The sequence below is a fragment of the Telmatherina bonti genome, assembly GCF_933228915.1.
Source record: "Telmatherina bonti genome assembly, chromosome: 5".
Classification (NCBI taxonomy): domain Eukaryota; kingdom Metazoa; phylum Chordata; class Actinopteri; order Atheriniformes; family Telmatherinidae; genus Telmatherina; species Telmatherina bonti.
This window is the reverse complement of record NC_136623.1, coordinates 34768878-34789012: the sequence shown is the minus strand read 5'-3', so window position 1 is coordinate 34789012 and position 20135 is coordinate 34768878. Positions and strand designations below refer to the sequence as shown.

Below are 20135 nucleotides of genomic sequence, written 5' to 3'. Positions count from 1 at the left end.
ATTGTTAGGTTTCTAACTGGACAGTTTTTAATGATGTCATTAACACATTCCTCATATACTTCTGTGATGAAGTCTTCCACCAACATCATCATCTGAGCTTCTCTACATGGTTTAAAGTCAACGTCTGACTTTGAAGAAAGAAAAAATACTCTGACCCTCTCTGGTTACTGTGGTCTTTAGCAAACAGACAGGAAACAGGAGAAGTTCAGTCTGATTCAACTGGAATGAGAAAAAAAGGTTTGGCTTCGTGTACAAAGCTGTAATCTGTAATTTATTTATTTCAGATCACAGAACACTGATGTTTTTTATTCCACTTTATTGAATATCCCTCTGAATACTGTACACAATTTATGTGACAACTCTACAGCTAAAACCACAGAGAAGAGAAGCTATGGAAGATGTTCACCTGTTGGCTCTTGCTCTGAAGTCGACCTGGTACATTCATGAAAAACATTTTAAAACAGACCATTTGGTTCCAGGCAGTTCTCAGTTTGGGGTCATTTGATTACATCATATTAAACCACGTAACATGTAAAACTTTAAATTAGCAGAAAAAAGACATTTTGTATGTGATAGAACATAACAGATGTATAATTTATGATGAAGAAAAAAACAAAAAGCCATTTAATTGGATTAAAACTACGGAATGACTCCATCGGACTCTCTTTAGGAGTATCTGAACACTCACGTAAATGTAAGACGACCCCGAGACCGAACACCAAGGCACACATCTCATAAAGATGCTGCGTCTCTTCAGCATGTCCACCCGTGTCAGGATGACTGCAGATGCGCCTTCAGGTGGGATGTTCGCTCTGAACACAGGTCTGCTGGTTGCGTACGTAGGCGGATAGATGTGGAGCGAGGATAGGGATAGTCTGTAACTCGTATCTTCAGTTTAGCGACCGCAGCAGCAAAAGGTACACGTGCAAATCACAGCTACAAGTACGGATTCATTCTGCACGTCTGAATATGCACGTTGGTTGTACAAGTACACAACATTTGTCCCACATACTTACAGAATAGACTGTTGGACTTGCAAAACGAATCCGTACTTGTAGGTTTCATGTGTTCATGTCTGTGTTTTGATTGTTTCAGATAAGAAGATACATGTTAGAAAATGTGTACAAGTTACAACTATACACTGCAGCATCCCAGCTCCACAAATAAACAGAATATATTTTCCAGCACATGCTGGTGTCACCCTGCACAGAACAGCAGGAAGACGTCTTCCAGAGATCATACAGTACACGAGGTCATATCCTACTGCTGATCCAACAGCTGGTAATTTACCTGTTATTGTCCTTTGCAGGGTGATATTAGCCTGCACTGAACACCAGCTCTGATTCTGAAACGTGTTCATGAGCCTCATCGACAGCTCTGAGAACAGAAGCTCGTCCTGGACGAACACAGACGTGCTTAGATTATGTAACATTGCACATTGGACCCTATTTCTCAACACATTCCTCACAAATTGAATGGTCAGTGCTGATAGAAAAGTAAATCTGCATAGCAAAATGTTCTGGAGTGAAAAATAGATTTTTACCGTCACACAAACACACAGAGATCATTTCCAGCCCTGATGAGTCCCTTCCACGGCGGCGGTGTGGGCACAGTCTTCAGTTCTTGTGCAGTGATTTGCATAGATCCAACAGTAGAGGTGCAGCAGCTCATGCAGCAGGGAGCAGGGCGCGAGGGTCAGATGTATTTGTTGGCCAGATTCTGAACATTGTTCTTTGTGAACTCTGTGCTCTCCACAGCTGAGAGATGCTCGAACAGCTGAGTCATGTGGCAACGCTCGTCCTTCTCCAGCAGCATGAGCACAACCTGCGGAAAATATGCAGGTATGTGAGATACAAACAAACCTCCGGCTGGTTTTGGATAACACAGGAGGAGAGGTGTAGATTTGACTTACTGGGAACCTGTCAGCAGTGTGCAGGTGGGTGAGGTGTTGATAGACCAGGTTGGGATCCTTCTCCAGTAGATGTGAGTCAAGCGCCTGCATGATGAAGCTTATCGTGTGTCCATCCAGCTGGGTGCTGAGGTACTGAGGGAGCATTTCGGGGGCTGTGGAGGCCAGCAGCTCGGCGCAAGCCGCCGTGTTCCCGCTGCAGCGAGCTGCGTTTAGAGACTGGCCGAAGTCGTAGGCGTTGGTGGGCTGAAGGTTGACGGTGACGTCGTTTCCTCTGCAGCTGCTGGCCATGTCAGAAGTGCCTGTCGTGTCCTCATCATCACCGTCAACCTGAAGAATCAGCGCTTTGTTACTATTCATCTGCATCAAACTGGTTCATGGAATCCAAAAAATATCTTTGACACGTAAACGTTCATCTATGTTTCTGCCTCCTGTCTGAAATGAGATGCTCAGTACGGATGAAGTATATCCTCACAACTACAAGGGCCGCATGTGTAATCATGGTCCAGAAGACGACTGAGATGTGAGATTATTACAGAAGCATCAAATCAAAACGTGTCAACTGATGTGGGAGCAACCAGAGCTTTTCTACGTCAGGACAAAAATCTACCTCTGTGATGGGGACAGTCTTTCTGGGTTTAGCTTGTGAAGCGTTGGCCAGACTCTCTCTGAGCAGCACTGTCACCTCCTCCAGCTCCTTCTCAGCCTCCTGCACATTGGGATCCTGCTGCAGCACCTCCTGCAGGTCAGAGCTGCACGCCAGGTAATCCTAATGAAGGAAGAGACCAACACACAGCCGCGTGTCTCCAATATGTCAAGCAATATGAATGTAAACATGAGCTCTGTCCGGGTCTGCTCACCTTGAGGCCCTTATTAGCCAGGGCTCGTCTGTAAAAGGCCTTCTTATTGGTTGGTTCCAGCTTCAGTGCTGCGTCACAGTCCTGCTTGGCCTCAGCGAACCTCTCCAGCTTCAAGTAGCACAGCGCTCTGCAAGCCAACGCATCACTTATGACTTATTTTTGTCACCAGCAAACCGTTTGAAGCACGACTAACTCGTATCATAAGTCTGTGACTCATCAAACAGATTTGTTCTGATAAAAAGGGAAAAATATTTGCTTTATAAATGAAGCAGATGAGACAACAGAAAATCTAAATGAAACTTGTTTCTATATATGAAGTTGCTGTCAGTGTTTTCCATCCGCTGTTTGCTCGGGTGTGGCTGTGCAGATGAGCTGTTTCCACGCAGAGCTCAACATACATGTGCAAACACAAACACACAAAGGCAGCTTTCCCTGTCAGCATCAGTTTCCTTTCACGTATCATAAACAAGCTACAGAACAAAACGAAGCAGGGGATGGTGAAGGGGCCTGTATGCGTAATCTGCTGCTGAGAGCAATGAGCTTTACTCACATGTAAAGGTGAGGAAATGAAAGGTGAGAGTACGGCCTCCTACCTGTTGGTGTAAATAGCACACTCCTCTGGCTTTAGCTTAAGGCATTCGGTGTACTTCCCCAGAGCATCTTGGTATTGGCCCTTCTTCACAAAATCATTTCCTTCTTGCTTCAACGCTGAAAAACGGACCTCGGCTCTCCTCTCTAGAAAACACAATAAAATAGCAATTACTTAATATTGATTCCTGCTGTAGAAACCAGTCCTATTCTCCTCATAAATCCTCACTGGCACTTAGAAAACATTTTACCTGACCTTCATTTCACCAGCCTGAGCTACATAGCTGGAGGGTTTAGGTTCCTGAAATGAATGCTGCACCGACTGGATGCGAGCCATGAGAGTAAAGTCAGCAATCAGTCACGGTGTGAGTGGTGGGCTGATCAATCTGCTGCAGAGTCTTCCGGGAGGAAAAACCGTGCCAGCAGCTTTATTTGTTTTAATTGCAGCAGCCTTGGGAATGGAGAAACTGCACGGTCAGTGCAGAGTTGACATGTCCACTTATTCCCCATGCTGTGGATGGGAGTGACTCACAAACAGGAAGTTTATTGGTTTTTGTTCCACCAGAGTTCAGTATGTTTGCAGAGGAAATGCTGAAATCCTGAGTAAAAATAGCCACAAGGTCAAAACGATCCATCCAAGGAAAAGGTGACTTTGGAAGGAAAAGTGTATTTTTAATCCAAATATACTGGGGAAAAAAATCAAACATTAAAGCTGTCAATGCAGATAAATCCCAGTTTACGTGTTTTACTGGTCGTAAAGGAAGATCTTTATATTTCCTTCTGGGATTAGTAAAGTATTTCTGACCTAATATGATTTAATTTGATGAAAACGCCTGTCAGCCTGTGACACGCTTGGCAGCCAGAGGCACATCAAAAGTACTCGTTGACAGAAAAAGTCAGGTCACACAGTGACTTTGTGAAAGCAGACCTGCATCCCTGGCAGCCTTCTCTGCTCGAGCCTGCAGGACCTCGGCGCTCGGGGGCTCCTCTCTGCGGTGCTGCTGAGCAGACAGAGGCACCAGGGGAATGTCTGGAAGTTTCTCCCTCCACTCTGGACCATCCTGGTCTATCAGCAACTTAGTGATCCTGGAAGATGCAGAAAAGGGGTTAATATGGTTTCCATGCATTTTTGGACTTTTTAATCCTTTGGTTTTAATCACAGCTCTGCAAGCTTTGACCATTCCCAGTGTTTTTCAGGTATCTTGCTACAATCTCTGCTCATGCTGTTAAGACAACTGAGCGCTTATTGGCTGCATGGTTTGGTAAAGCAAATCCCGTTTGGTCAGCTGGCCCCGTATGGCAGATAAAACCCCGTATTTCCTTTGTTTTCCAAGCTGAATATGCATGTTGGTGTGTTGGTATCATTGCTGCAGATGCTGCAGCGAGGGTCCTGATGAGAAGAAAGTTTATCTTTTCTTCATCAGCTCCATGTTTAATCCAGACTAAAATTTAAAAACCTTCTCCTCACAGCTCTTAGTGACATATTCACCCCTGAAGTAGATGTTTCCCTTCTATAAATATAGATACAGATATAAATAGCTGTATGTGTAAAGTCCTGGTAGCACTGAGCACAAAGCATCCAGGTTAGTGTCTGGATTGCATAACAGAGAGAGAACATGCAGTCTGAGCGCCATAATTAGCCTCTGGCCTCTGGCCATCAGTTAGATCTGTTTCCTGCTAAACGGACTCTTTATCATTTTATCAGAATTCTCATCCTTTTACCAGGTGACCTAACACAACAGAAGAAAGTTGTAGAAGTGATATGACACCAGGCAGATGGGTCAATAAAACCAGTACTAACTGGTAGAAGTAAAGCTAGCATAGCTTTACTTGTCCTGGTCTCCACCAGGAATGTTGAAACTCCTTCAGTTTGATGTTTTATGACAGCAAACGTCCTGCAGTCTCTCAGCTGAAAGCTAATACCTGTTAACACTGTCATGTGCTGCCTGCACGCTCATGTCAATCTGCAGGACGGTCTTGTAATCCACGTAGGCCTTTCGGTAGCGCTCCAGGGACTCATAAGCCATAGCCCGGCGCAGGAGGGGCTTGAGGGAGAATGGCTGCAGCTCCAGGGCTCTGGTCAGTATAAATAGATATAATGAGACAAGTGCAAAGGATCAGGTCTGGTAGATGCTTATTGAGAAGGTTGAGTCTCTACACCTGAGTCTCTTCATGATTTTTAGGTGTGTCTGTACAAACATCATGTATCAGCATAAATTTGAATGTGGGATACGTATGCTGCAATCTAATCTTTTCTGCACACAACAAATATGTTAAGGCTTTTAGAAGGGAAGGTTCCTCTATATTACACATCTACTGTAACACACCCTGGTGCACAACACCTTCAACAAATGACTCGTCTGCTAGTGAAGAGCCAGAGTCTCTCTCACCTTGTGCAGTCCTGTATGCAGTCTTGGCTGTTGCCATCTTTCAGGTAGCACGCCGCTCTGTTAGAATACAGGATACATAGATCCTCAGGACTATCAATCCCTGCACAGAAAGACGGACATGTAAGAGTTATGTAAGAAAACTTAGCTAAACATGTGAAGCCTGGCAGCTCAAATGGAGGGAATGTTGTAAAGGCGGCTTAAATCCAAGCAGACGTGTAAGAATCTCTCAGCTGGAATAAAAGTTTTCATGTCTTATGGATCATTTATAATGTTTCTTGCTGTATCAGACAGATTCATGGACTCTGACCTAATACAGAGTGTTGCACCACAGACACATGACTCATTTAAAGGGTTCCCTTTCAAGATGAAATAAACATTTTCTGTTGCTTCCTCACTGAAAATGACTCTTAAAAACATTTATAGTTTTATTCTGATAAACACGAAATCCAACACATTTATAAAACAGTGATTCTTATGTAAAAAAATGTTGCGGTTGCAGGTGTTTAGTTGTCACGTTGAAGGCTTCGTTTACCCAGAAGAGGCAGAAATGTCTCTCTATCTGCTGTGCTGAGTGTCACAGCAAAGTAAAATTCACTGATAAACAAATCTCTTTCAGAGGATGTTTACCTTCCACACGGTTTTTCTCTAAACTTGACCCATAACATTCTCCTCTGCTTCCATCAGTCACAAAGTTAAGAAAATATATCCCATCAAGTTCAGTCAGCTGAGCGTGTCAACTCTAACCAGACTGCGAGGCAGTGAGGATGATGATGATGTTACTGGCAGTGAGGTTACTGTAACACCTGATCATATGAGCCTCTCTTGAAGACCCAGAACATGTTACATTCTGAGCTGAGTTGTGTTTGCATTGCCTGCAGCGTTTCTCATGTCAGTCAAAGGGATGACGTCGGCATCCAGCCATGTCCACATCCACCAACGCAGCCGGTATGAGTACTTTCTGGCAGTCCACATGCATCCACATGACGCCATATGTTTGATGGAGGATGAGCTTGGCAAGCAGCAGTTTCTCTCCCTCCATCAACTGCTCATCCTATCGCTTTCCGTAGGAATTATTGCCGCAGTCCTACAGATTCAATTTCACAGTGAGTGGTTAGTGGTCATGTGACCTGGACAGACCTGAGTTGAGAGGCTTAGTGCCGGGCTAAAACAGAAACACTGTCCTTACTCTGCACAGCAGCCCCGCTGTGACGCAGTGCTCAGGGGGCAAAGTCACCAGAAGCACCAGCAAGCACTACAGCCATGACAATTCACAGACTGTTCACAGACATGGCCTGTAGGGACAGGTCAGCACATCTAAATAGTTTTGGAAAATTATCATTTTGATGATTATTTTTAAATTAGTTTTAAAACAGAAACACTGGAAATTTTACTGAAGGCTTGTGATTTGTCATAATAAACTGCAGTCTCAGCATCAGGCATTATTAAACACAGTAAAACAGTCGACTACAGTGATGAATGTGGAGGGAACGTCTTTAGGTTAAAATGAGTCATGCCTTTCTTGTTGCTGCCTGTTCATGTCAGTTTTTCAGAACTGGAAGTTGACAGTAAATCCCCTCCCAGAAGAAACAGATCCCCCACCTTCTGAGACACATGAGAAGATGAATGTCAACACACAGCTTACCTGATTCTGTGTAGCCCTGAATGGTGAGGGAATATTTCTCCAGTGCGTCTGCAAACTGTCCGTTTTTAAACAGCAGGTTTCCCTCATTCTTTAGTCGGGACAGAGGTGGAGGCAGGGCTCCGCAGGGAGCGTCGAGGTTGACAGTTTCTCCTGTATTTCCAGCTGAAGCAGCCTTACCGCTGCTGCTCTGATCACCCTGTACTGAAGCTGTCGAGCCCCTCTTGCTTGATCCGTTGGCTACCTTTTCCTTTGAGTCTTGTGAGAATTTGTACTTGTCTGAGCTGCCCCCCCTGCTCCTCCGGCTTCCGTGGTGCGAGTTGTTGGACTCACTGTGTGGACCCCCGTCCCCTCTGCCATGGGGCTTTTTTTGAGCGTTTCCCATGTCTCCCCTTTCGGCAGGAGCAGCTGAGCTCTCCTCCCCTCCCACAGGCTGGCTAGGTTGAACCGGACAAGCTGGAGGGGAGAGGGAGGGAGAGAGCGCATGAGGGAGGGTGAAGTGCACCAACAGGAAGGAGTCACTGGTTACATCACAGTGGGGGAGGGTGGATGCTTACTACACAGAGTCACTTCAAGGAGGAACTTCCAGGAAGCTATAACTCTGAGCAGGGAATTACAGAAGCACTGGGTGGGGGTGGGGCACATAACTCACATGCACACATCATATGACACGTTACCGAGGTGGGGCAAGAGGAATTTCCTCTGTCTGTGGCACAGCGGACCGAAGACTATGTGGTTGAAAAAGAGCTGCTGAAGCTTCATGTTCTGCATTTACTAAATCTAAAAGAAAACCATGATGGAAATGTGCTTTTATGATGCATTTGATTTATTAAACTACTGTTTAATAACTGGAAATGTAAGAAAAATTAAGTTTCTTACTAGTTTTTCACTAGAATTTGTTGATATTTATGTAGAATACATGTTTATAAGGTGTATGTTTTACTAAATATGTGGCCAAATCTGACTGATGGGGCTCTAATGTGAGTAAAAAAGCGACATGTTCCAATTACATGCATGTAAAATATGTGCTTTAATCGTGCACTTTATGCAGTTATTTACTACATCTGGTTGGATTTTTATTTTCTGTACTATGTTGTTGTGTATTGCTGTAACCTGCCAAAGGACGATCATTTATATTTGTATGTTTATACTTATATTAATTAATGTGCAATATTGTCCTTGTCTAGATAAATACATTGAAAAAAACACCAGTGCAGGTTTATGTTTCCTAGATTCCTAAAAGTAAAATGGAAGGAAGGGGCCTCGACTATCAGGCCCCTCTGAGGGACATCCTACGAATGCTCCTTCCATTTTCATCTCTTTGCTCTTTATTTTCTTTTATTTCCAATCACTACCTTGTATTTCTCTTTTTTTTTTTTTTATTTAGTGGCTTTATTTCATAGCACGAGTTCATTTAATACAAATGAATATATAACCCAAACGTAACATGCCAGATTGTAGAAGGAGTTGATCAGTGCTTTGTTATTTGTCCCTCACTTTATCAATCCCAGTTGGGAGATTAGCCTCTACATTTGAAACGTTACATGCCATTAGAAAAGCTATGATTCTTCAAATGTGAATGATATTTACCGTTCCAGCCTATAATCATAGCTGCAGATTTAGTAAACACTGAAATTTGACCAGTAAATATCATTTATCTCTGAAGCCTTACTGTACACCACGAGCAGATGATGCAACAAAATGGTCCCGTTTTACATAAATTACCCATAAAAATCTGTTTTAGGTAAACATTTAAGTACAAAATTTGAACAAATCTGGAATCTAAAATTTGTTGCACTTGTTGACCCTTGCTTTCCGGTCCTCTCCACCTCCAGCTGGTCGAGGCAGATCGCCGCCCTCCCTGAGCCTGGTTCTGTTGCAGTTTTTTCCTCTCCACTGACACCTGCTACGGTGCATGCTCAGGATGTGGACTGAATCAACGACAAGATGTGATTCAATCCGTTTTTTTCTTCAGACAGGCATTTATTTTTTACAACTCGGTTGTATGAACACAGTTATTTTAAACTGGTATAATGTAGGTTTGTTTTAATCATAATGAACTGGTTTACAGCATATGTAAAAGTGATATGCTAGATGATTTTCTTGCGAACTGGTACAAGGCAAATAAAGCTGAATATAAATTTTCAATAAAGAACTAAAAGTAATTGTCTTCAAAGATCAATTAACTATCTGCAGAGATCTATTGATTTACTGTTTGTTTCTAAAATTAAATTACCAACTACAAATGCTAAATTATCCAATTCCTTTTCTGTCATTTATATTTCATTAAAAAAAACAAACAGGGAAGACTTGAAGCAATTACATATGGATTTTTTAAAGCGCTCATGAATATAGAAATGGACAGTGATATTGATCTTGTGAAGGATTTATGCAGTCTCACCAGTGTGCTGCTCTTGTCTCTCTTCATTATCGTTTTCCTCTTCTACCTCTTGGATGAGGATTTTTTTGCCCTTGCATTGCTGCTCTGGTTGACATTCTGACATTTTCTTCTCAATCTTAGAAAGAAGTTGCTGAAACAAAGACAATTTATTGATAAAAATGAGTCTCCAGCATGAATAAACACCCAATTTTGCAGGTCAACAAAAATTGCATAACTACTGGTACAACTTATGTAAGACTGAGCTATTACAGATGGTTTAGAAGCTGCATATAGATAGCACTACCGTCAATACACCATTCAGGTTTATGGCTACGCTACAGTGCGGACACTGCTCTAGTTATGGTCTGCAATGATGTCCGCTTGAACACAGATAGAGGCAACATTTTAGTCCGGGTACTACTGGATCTCTGAGCTGCATTCAATATTGTTAATCATAACATCTTCCTAGACTGACTGAAAACTGGAAGGACTTCCTGGCACTGCAATTAACTGATCCAAACCCTGTTTAAAGGACAGAGACTACTTTACGTCTGTAGATAAATCTGACTGGACTGATATAACTACTTTATGTCTGTAGATAAATCTGAGTGGACTGATATAACTACTTTATGTCTGTAGATAAATCTGACTGGACTGATATAACTACTTTATGTCTGTAGATAAATCTGACTGGACTGATATAACTACTTTATGTCTGTAGATAAATCTGACTGGACTGATATAACTACTTTATGTCTGTAGATAAATCTGAGTGGACTGATATAACTACTTTATGTCTGTAGATAAATCTGACTGGACTGATATAACTACTTTATGTCTGTAGATAAATCTGAGTGGACTGATATAACTACTTTATGTCTGTAGATAAATCTGAGTGGACTGATATAACTACTTTATGTCTGTAGATAAATCTGAGTGGACTGATATAACTACTTTATGTCTGTAGATAAATCTGACTGGACTGATATAACTACTTTATGTCTGTAGATAAATCTGACTGGACTGATATAACTACTTTATGTCTGTAGATAAATCTGAGTGGACTGATATAACTACTTTATGTCTGTAGATAAATCTGACTGGACTGATATAACTACTTTATGTCTGTAGATAAATCTGAGTGGACTGATATAACTACTTTATGTCTGTAGATAAATCTGAGTGGACTGATATAACTACTTTATGTCTGTAGATAAATCTGAGTGGACTGATATAACTACTTTATGTCTGTAGATAAATCTGAGTGGACTGATATAACTACTTTATGTCTGTAGATAAATCTGACTGGACTGATATAACTACTTTATGTCTGTAGATAAATCTGAGTGGACTGATATAACTACTTCATGTCTGTAGATAAATCTGAGTGGACTGATATAACTACTTCATGTCTGTAGATAAATCTGAGTGGACCGATATAACTACTTTATGTCTGTAGATAAATCTGAGTGGACTGATATAACTACTTTATGTCTGTAGATAAATCTGACTGGACTGATATAACCTGCGGAGTTCCCCAAAGCTCCATACTGGGGCCCCTGCTGCTCTACATGCTCCCTCTCACTGCAATGATAAAAAACAATAACATATGATACCACATTTTCCTGATTACACACACAACTACACAACCATCTCACCAGGAGATTATAGTTTGATCCAAACACTGATCATATTCATTGATCAAATCATAGATTGGACGTGCCAGAAAGAATAAGAGGAGAAGAAAGGAAGAAGAAAGACTTGTACTCAACTTGTACAGCGATGTAAAAAATAACCAAGCCAGATCATGGCGGTGTCCTGGACACAGACCTGAATTTCAGCATCACATAAGGCTGTTGTGAAGTCAGCCTGTTACCACTTAAAGAACATTTGGAGGATTAAAGGAGTGATGTCTCAGCAGGACTTAGAAAAACTTATCCATACATTTATCTTGAGTCGACTAGACCTCTATAATGGTGTTCTTCCAGGTCTCCTTGGGAACTTTAAGGTCTGATGGACCTAAAAAATCCACCAGACAGCTGCAGTTAGTCTAGAACGCTGCTGCTCCAGTCGAAAGACCAAGAAATGGATCATATAACTCCAGTCCTCAGATCTTTACACTGGTTTCCTGTTTGTCAAAGAATCAACTTCAAAATCCTGCAGCTAGTTTACAAAGCACTGATTGGTTCAAGACCAAAACACACTCTGGATCTTCTGGTTTGATATGAGCCAACCAGATCTCTCAGGTCACCAGGATCAAGTCTTCTTTTGTTCAGTTTTTATGTTCAGACATGGAACAAACTCCCTGAAAACTGCAGATTTGCTGAGAATGCTTTTTTAAAAAGTTTTTTTTTAATTTGATGCTGCCTTTTATTAAAACAATTTATTCCTCACACTGTAACCTCTTACATTCACATGTCTTATTCTGCTCTACTTGTCTATTTCTACTTCATTTCTTTTATTCTTTCCAGTTTATTTTAATGACGTCATTGCCCCCCGCTGTAATATTTTTGTTTTATGTGAAGCACTTTAAACTGTCTTATATGTGACATATGTTACACAAATAAACTTACCGTGCTCTCCATATTTATCACTTTAAAAAATGACACACAAAGGAACATAAATGTTAACCTTACAGCAGAAGGCCACATAAAACATACACTAAACTCAACATCGAGGACCAGTAAACTAACAATATTAACTTCTACCTACAATAATAATTGTAATTACTTATTACTTGTAATTATCACACATTTTAGAGGTGGCAATTCCTGGTCAAGAAAGTAAAAGTCCTGCCATGTTTTTGGATCTACCTGTACATTTAGAACAGGTGTTTTCACTAACAGGCTCGTTTACCTGGTAAATAAACTCTGCTCATTAAATTCAGCTCATTTGGTGACTGGTTGGAACAGCTGCCAGACAGGACTTTTACTTTCTGGACCAGGAATAGCCACCTCTGGTCATTTTAAATTTAATTCAACATGACACAGCATGGACCGCAGCTCTGCCTAAACTTACACAGAAACACTGACACCCAGTGGATAAAAGGTTCACTGACACTTAAAAAAAATGCCTCATACTTCTGTAACTTACTGTGGCGGTGGTGTTGTGAGGTTCTTCCCTGAGAACCATCTTCAGATCTTCAGAGGCCATTTGGAAGTTGCCCATGTGATTATAAATGGTAGCACGACGCAGCAAAGCTGACAATAACAAATGCATAATACAACATTTGCATGATATTCTATTAAAAAGACATGTAAACACATATATTAAGATTTATTCTTCCAAGCATTGTAGCATTAGAGGACAGCACCTTTCTTATTGCCTGGTTCTAGCTGGAGCACATGCTGACAGTCTCTCATGGCGCTGTGCCAGTGTTTGAGGTTGATCTCTGCCTGAGCTCTGTTGTTATACACGACCACAGTGGGAAAAACGGAAAGGCTCCTGCAAATGAAAGAAGAATAAAACACACCTTTATCTGCAGTGATGTTCATATATGACTACTTGAAGCACAAGAGCAAAGTGTAAGATGGAGGTTTATTTAAATACACAGAAAATGCTATGATTCCTTAAGGTAGCTATCATTTCTGAAAGAAATCGGTTGTTTAAAAGATCCTGACCTGGAGTAGTATGTCACTGCCTCCTCGTAGTCGTGTGCTCTGAAAGCTTCATTGCCTTTGTGCTTTTCACGATCAGCCAAAAGAAGCTTCTCCTGTTGTGACAGGACTGGACCACACATGTCACACACAAGAACTTTAATACATTTAATGCCTTACTCTTACCATAAAACACACAGTCACCATTGCTATACATGCACATTACATGAAGCATCTATTTCCGGCTTGATTTTGGGGGGTCCATTGTTTAGAGTAGGTGGCAAATCATTTGTGGGCACATTTTCATCTATTTTGTTGCATTCCTTTTCCACATCAAACCTGGAAATAGAGACAAATATGAGTTAAGAGTGATATTCAGTAAGACTCCAGAGCAGCATCCCGGGTTTATCTGTGGATCACTGTGTTGAAAGAAGCTTAGCTCAGCAGTTGGGAACCTTTTATCTACGAAGGCTGCAGCTGCTGTGACAGTGTGCTCTTTCTTCTGAATATAATAGACAAATGTGGAGAGAAAATTACTCACTTGTCCCATTCTCGATAATCACGAGGGAGAGCAGATTTGGTTTGAGTCTTTCCTTTTTTATGAGCTGAACTCTGTGATAAAAACATACTACATTTATGTTTCTGCCTTAAATGAATATGTGCATATTCACATGCTGTACATAGGCAAGATAAGATTACCTTGCTCAGTGGAGGAAGGTAGTTTGAGCCTCTTACAGGTGGCATTTTGTCTTTCTCAAGGTCATCAAACATTGACTGATGTTTAAGTGAAGTTTCAACGTTTTTGGTTTCCTCTTCCCATGTCTGTAAACAACAGGGGCATGTGTTGGGATACAAGGCAGGGCACATGAATGATTTATAAAAACAAACAGTCCAGCACACCTTCAGCTCATCAGCAATTTGGCTCCACTCGTCTTCAGGAAGGCTGGCTGCTCTGACTTCAGGCATTTCCTTCCTGAGAGCTCGGCTCCTAGGGTTCAGCTTCTCTAGGTGACTTTCACAGAACTGGATCAGATGAGGATAAATCCCCTCTTCACCAGACCTTCACACAAAATAAAATCATATGAGCAGCCAGTTTCCTTCAAAGTTAGTCACAGCATTTAGTTGCATGTGCTCCACTATTCTTTACAAATTAATGGTAGATGATCGGCGAATACGCCTCTCTTTTTTCCGCAGCCAGGATGTCAAGAGGATTTAACAGACATAAATATTAAATATTGCTGCCTGCCACTGGTTTAATGCAAGCCTTAATTTGCTAATAACAAATAATAAACTGCTGTTTTCTTTTCCTATGATCTAACCACATATGACACTATTACTGCAACCCAGAGTACATCTTAAGAGCCATTCATCGCAGCCTTTTCTGCTCTTCCTAATGGCTGATAAAACTTAGTATCTTCATTATTTATTTCTTTGTCAATCTTTTTTAAGCATATCTCATATTTTTGTTGTCTGGCACTTTGTATCTTTGTCTTAAAATGTGTTTTTTTTTATCAATATAGTTTAATCATTACTGAAACTATTAATATTTCCTGTTTTCATTGCAAATTTGTGGGGAAAAATAAACATGATCTTACAGAATATACACACCAAACAAATTGTGTTGCCTTTACCTGAGTACTCTCAAGATCTTCTCCAAGTATTTAGCATCTCTGCATTTTTCAATGTAATTATAGTCCAGGTGCTCGACAGGTACAGAAGACTTTGGTCGAGAGATGACTTCACTCATGCCTGATGAGAAGTAAATTTGAACTTATTTTACATGATAAACCATGTAAAATAAAACAATATCACACAAATAAAATATCTGGTCATTGTGAAGTTTTGATAACTTTACGAGCCTGCTAGTAACCGGAGTTAGCTCATCTCACCAATGAAACACTGAATTAATGAAAAACCCATCATTCAGGCAAGACTATTTCTCCACTTGCAGTGTCCTTTTAATCTAATTACATAGGTTCATAATATATAGCGATGCATAGAAAGTAAAGACAAAGAATAAGTTACTTTACCTGCGTCTGTTAGACCACTAGCCGCATGCTAACTCAGTGCTAATCTGTTGCTATGGTAACCACACACACAAGGAAGACCCGCCGAGAGGACTGGAAACACGTGACTCCGTCAAAAGGAGGAATAAAAAAAACATGCTAACTCTGATTAGTGCCGTTATTTTATGTATTTTATTTATTTTTCTATACAGACGTTGGCCTTATAATGTTTATTGATTCAATTTATGTCTCATTTACAAACCTAAGCCCCCCCACTCCCCTTTTTTTTTTGGATGGCTATTAAGCTCAGTTTTTTTTATTATATTAAAATGTCTTTGAATTGGTGATGTACTAAGCCAGTCTTTTTTCTTGTTTCAATAATTCAATAATAAAAAAAAAAGGGAAAAAAAGACGCAAAAAAAAACAACCCTCAGCGCTGTTCCGTTGCTATGGTAACCACACACGAGGAAGACCCGCCGAGGGGACCGGAAACACGTGACACAGTCAGGAGGGGAAAAAAAAAAAAAAAACTCAGAAAGGCTCCAAATTTAAAACGTGTCACTGTCGGAGTTATTAGCAGGTAATGATGCTACAAACAGAAACACAGCGAGGGTAAGAGCCGGGGCCTGGAACCAGACCTGAGGGAACAACGTTGTCGTCAAAGTTTACCGTCTGTGTAGCGGCAGAGTTCTCATTTTAAAGTAAGTTCATTTTTAAGTTTAAGTTTGTTTACTGCAACTTACCCGATAGTTAATTTTTTTTAAAAGGGCTTAAGCTGATATAATTTAGCAACGTATAACAATAATGTTAATAGTTCTAAAATGACGTAAATTGGAAAATTAAGTCTACCTACTAACAGTTTCTTTGTTTGTGCGCGGGCGTTGCAGTTGGTATGACATGTCGGCGTGCAGAGCTTTTGCTAACATTTATGTGCCGCTGAAATTAGTATTTTTCGCAAATAAATCCCCATAAGCGTATTTTGTCTTGCTAATTTGTCAACAGTTTTCTGTCAGAGAAATTCTGAGAAATGCGTTTGGTTTTCTTGAAATATTGTGCTCTTTTTATTTATTTCAGTTTATGTAGCATGTTTTTAAACAGTTACGGGTTTTTCTTTTTGTAAGGATATTGTAGGAGGGTCGGTTGTCTGTGGTTTGGCGGCTACAGCTCTCCGTATAGCGGCATCACGGAGTACAGGCGACAGGGGATTTAAATCCCCAGCACGCGCCCTCATAGCAACCCCCAGCACGCGCCCTCATAGCAACCCAGAAACCACGTGGCGTCAACCAGCTGATTTCCTTTCACAGATTGTATTTTAACAAGCTGCTATCTGTACATATGGACAGAACTGAAACGCCTCTTGCATATTTTTATATTAATTGTTTCATTTAAACCACTTTTACTCTTATAAAGCTGATAATAACATTAAAAACAAGACTTTCGGCAAAGGTGGAACGTTTTTAAGCTAGTTTAGCCTAATTTCATTCTGCATAATTTAAAATCGTAGTACATCAGAGCAGCTGGTGCTTATTATAGTTCATAAGTAGCATTATTTGCACTTTGTCTGCAGGTGACTTGGCTAGAGGACAAACAGCAAAAGGACATGCAGTGCACACCTGAGTCAGCTGTCCACCTGAAGAGCTTCAAAGCCCTGCACTGTTGTGACGCAGGCCCTGACAGTGGGTACTCAGGTTTGTTCCAGAGCCCACCGAGTACCGCTGGAGTTGACTCCTGTCAGTCAGTTTCTCCAGAGGAATTATCTGAAACTCCCAAAGAGAACCTAAAGCTGATTGTTACTCCCAAAGACCGGACCAGAGACGTAGCCAGGTGTTTGGGCAAAGACATTAGAGGAATTCAGCCCCCTTCTACCTGGTGTGAAACTCCCAAAGCACACAAAAGAGATGGCACGTTGCGACAGAGACTTCTAATGTCTAAATCCATCACAGTAAAACATGACAACACCAGATCGCCATCCATCACACAGACTGAATCCTCCGTTAGTTTCAGTGGTGAAAACTGGCTCAGTGCTTCGTTTGATTCTCTCGATATGACCGGATGTAAAATGAACACTTTAAAACCAGAGCCGGATCTGCTTCTATCTGGCAGGAAACGCCGTCTACTCTTCACGCAGGTGAGGACCTCCACTCTGGAAGATGGCAAACTCAACACTGTTCCTGTGTCTTTTGAGAGAAGTGTTTCACTGACAGAAATGGATTTAATTGAAAGCAGTGATCAGCTGGACACAGATACTCCAGGGCATGGTAAATTCCCCCCAGTCCTGACTAAAGACAGCTCTCAGTCGCCAGTAAACAGTGTGACAAATGTCCTGTGTGACAGCTCAAGTGCACCAAGCACACCGTCCTTCACACAAACACCCAAATACATCAGGTATGTGCTATCTTTAGACACTTTAAGCTTTAAATAAAGAGAATAAATGAACTGGAAACCATGTTTACACTAAGCTGCTTCTAATGTCTGAACAGGTCATTATGTGAGGACAGTGGTTTTGGTTCCCTCACACTTGACAAATCCCAAGACTCCTCCACCGACCATGACGGCTCGTTTCAGGAGCTACTGCACTCTGCTTCCAGGAGAAACTGTGAAACTCCTAATGTGACGGATGCAAAACGGTGTTCCCGTCTGCAACGTCAGCACAGACTTTCTACGCTTAAAGAAGGTGGCTCGCAGTCTGAGGAAGACCTGGTAGATCTGAAGCAGCAACATCCTTCTAAGCACCACAGCTGTTCTAGAGATGAGGTTTTTGCTGGGGAATCGACCCCATGTAGCGTCTTATCTGCTAAATCTGTAAACAGCTCGACGTTAAATGGTGGCGCTTGTGGAAAACATAGCCAGAAGACGCCACTAAGGGCAACTACAGCCAAGTCAGAACAAACAACACCCTCCACTCCGGCTGTCACCCCTCTCAGGGCAACCCCAGTCAATCTGTCCATGACTCCAGCCCTGGAGCTGGTTCATGCAATGTGCCAGCACAAAGCTCAGATGTCTGCTGTTCCAAGTCCAAGCCTGAAGGAAGAGTTAAAGATGACCGCAGCACTGGCCAACACCCCGACCAGGTTCAGGACCTCCATGCCACTAGCAGGGCTGATTGGCAGGAAGATGGGCATGGGGAAGGTGGATATACTCACAGAGCTGAAGAAGAGGAACCTCAGGCACATCCTTGCTGTCATATTGAGCAAGCTGAGCTCTGAGACTGTCTCCAGGTAATAAATTCATGTGAATTATTGTTGCTTTCGTCACGTCAGCTGCCGCATATTCCTTATTCAGGATGCGTTGATCTTGTAAAACGGTTGTCCAGAGAGATGAGATAAAACTTGCTTTTTTATTTATTTTTTTTTAATGAATTGATGTGAACTTTATTTTCTTGGGCAGACACAGGGTTTGATGAGTGAATGGTGGGCATAATGGTGGAAAATACTGGTCTTATTCCTGCATTCCTTTGCTTTTTTTTGACAGGTGTGGCCAGGTGTGCAAAAGCTGGAATGAGATAATCAAGCAGGACAAGAAAGCTAGTTTAAGGAGAAGCAACCACCTGAAAGAAGTGGAGGCTGCCCTTGAGGTAACTTTCACAGTAAACCCTGTTGGGGCACAAATTAGTCTCAGTATTGTGACTTCATCTCATATCGTGCTGTTTATAAGCTTTTATACATGCCTGAACATAATTCACAGAGGGAAAAAAAGCAGTTTGATGAAGCTTTTTCTGACTTTAGTGGAACTTTCTGATCTGTTTGTCCCAGCTTGGTGGTGTTGTCCACGTGTCTGATGCAGAGACCAGAGTAAGTCTGCTGAAGAGGTCAGCCTTGAAGATGGTTCAGGCTCAGTCCAGAACCTCCAGCTTCTGCACCCCGCAGTCAGAAAATGGCACTTTAACTCCGTTTCAGCACAGCACTTTGCAGTCAGCCAGCGGAGGCAGACGGGAGAAATTTTTGGAGGTGAGTAGTTGTTGTCGTTAAATATGAGGTAAATCCATTCATATAAAGTTAATAGTTGTTTTTTTGTTTTTTTTTTCTCTTTTTTTTTTCAGGTTGCCAAAACGCTCTTCAGCGACGAGTGCCTGAAGCCTTGTCCTCGATGTGAACATCCAGCGAGGTGCCACTCCGTGAAACGGGAGGGAGTGTGCAGCAGAGCTGACTGCAGTTTCCAGTTTTGCACGTTGTGCTTGTGCGCGTTTCACGGCTCCAGAGATTGTAGCAGTTGGTCTGCAGGCCGTCGCAAGAAGGACAGTCTTCTTCCAGGAAGTGCTCAGAGCAAGCGAAATGTTCGACGACTCTGATGGTTAACCGTTTGCCAAAAGTCCTAAGATTCATGATTTTTATTACTGAGGCCAAATAATGGCAGGTAAATAAGCAACGTCTGTCATGTCCACTTGTGTGTTTGTGCCTTTATATGTACTTTTTTCCAACATGCAGTTCTTACGTGTGTGTTTTTAATTATGCATATGCAGGAGGTCTCATCAGCAGACACAAAGCTATTTTTTCTGTTGGTGTACTTTCCCACACACAGATTCTAATGTGCTTTTTTTTTTTTCTCTCTATTTTTGACTTTTACTATTGCGTGTTCAGAACCGTTTTAAAGTAAACATTTTTTATTTTAATTTTTCTTAAACATTTGTGCCGCTTGTCTGTTTACTGTGGATGTGATTTGTAATCTGTGCAAATGAAATTCTTCATGGTTTGGTTCCATCTAGTGTTGTTGTGTATCAACTGCAGCAGTCATGTTGTTCTGACTATTTTACATGAAGCTGAGTCATCT

General features: G+C 41.5%; 2 protein-coding genes across 2 annotated transcripts; one reads left to right on the top strand and one right to left on the bottom strand.

Moving 5' to 3' along the window:
* Window positions 1-337: 337 nt before the first annotated feature.
* LOC306756444 (sperm-associated antigen 1-like) lies at window positions 338-15109 on the bottom strand (the record flags this gene model as incomplete). Its single annotated transcript, XM_079241173.1, has 18 exons — window positions 338-1824; window positions 1913-2239; window positions 2520-2678; window positions 2770-2896; window positions 3363-3504; window positions 4286-4443; window positions 5281-5433; window positions 5748-5847; window positions 7390-7842; window positions 9788-9917; window positions 12860-12966; window positions 13080-13210; window positions 13387-13492; window positions 13589-13701; window positions 13904-14004; window positions 14062-14184; window positions 14263-14422; window positions 14994-15109. The coding sequence occupies 18 exons, from the start codon at window positions 15107-15109 to the stop codon at window positions 1696-1698; spliced, it is 2835 nt and encodes a 944-aa protein (XP_079097299.1). The 3' UTR covers window positions 338-1695.
* A 1859-nt stretch (window positions 15110-16968) lies between these two features.
* fbxo43 (F-box protein 43) lies at window positions 16969-19656 on the top strand (the record flags this gene model as incomplete). Its single annotated transcript, XM_079239965.1, has 5 exons — window positions 16969-17753; window positions 17849-18586; window positions 18840-18942; window positions 19121-19315; window positions 19408-19656. The coding sequence occupies 5 exons, from the start codon at window positions 16969-16971 to the stop codon at window positions 19654-19656; spliced, it is 2070 nt and encodes a 689-aa protein (XP_079096091.1).
* Window positions 19657-20135: the final 479 nt, after the last annotated feature.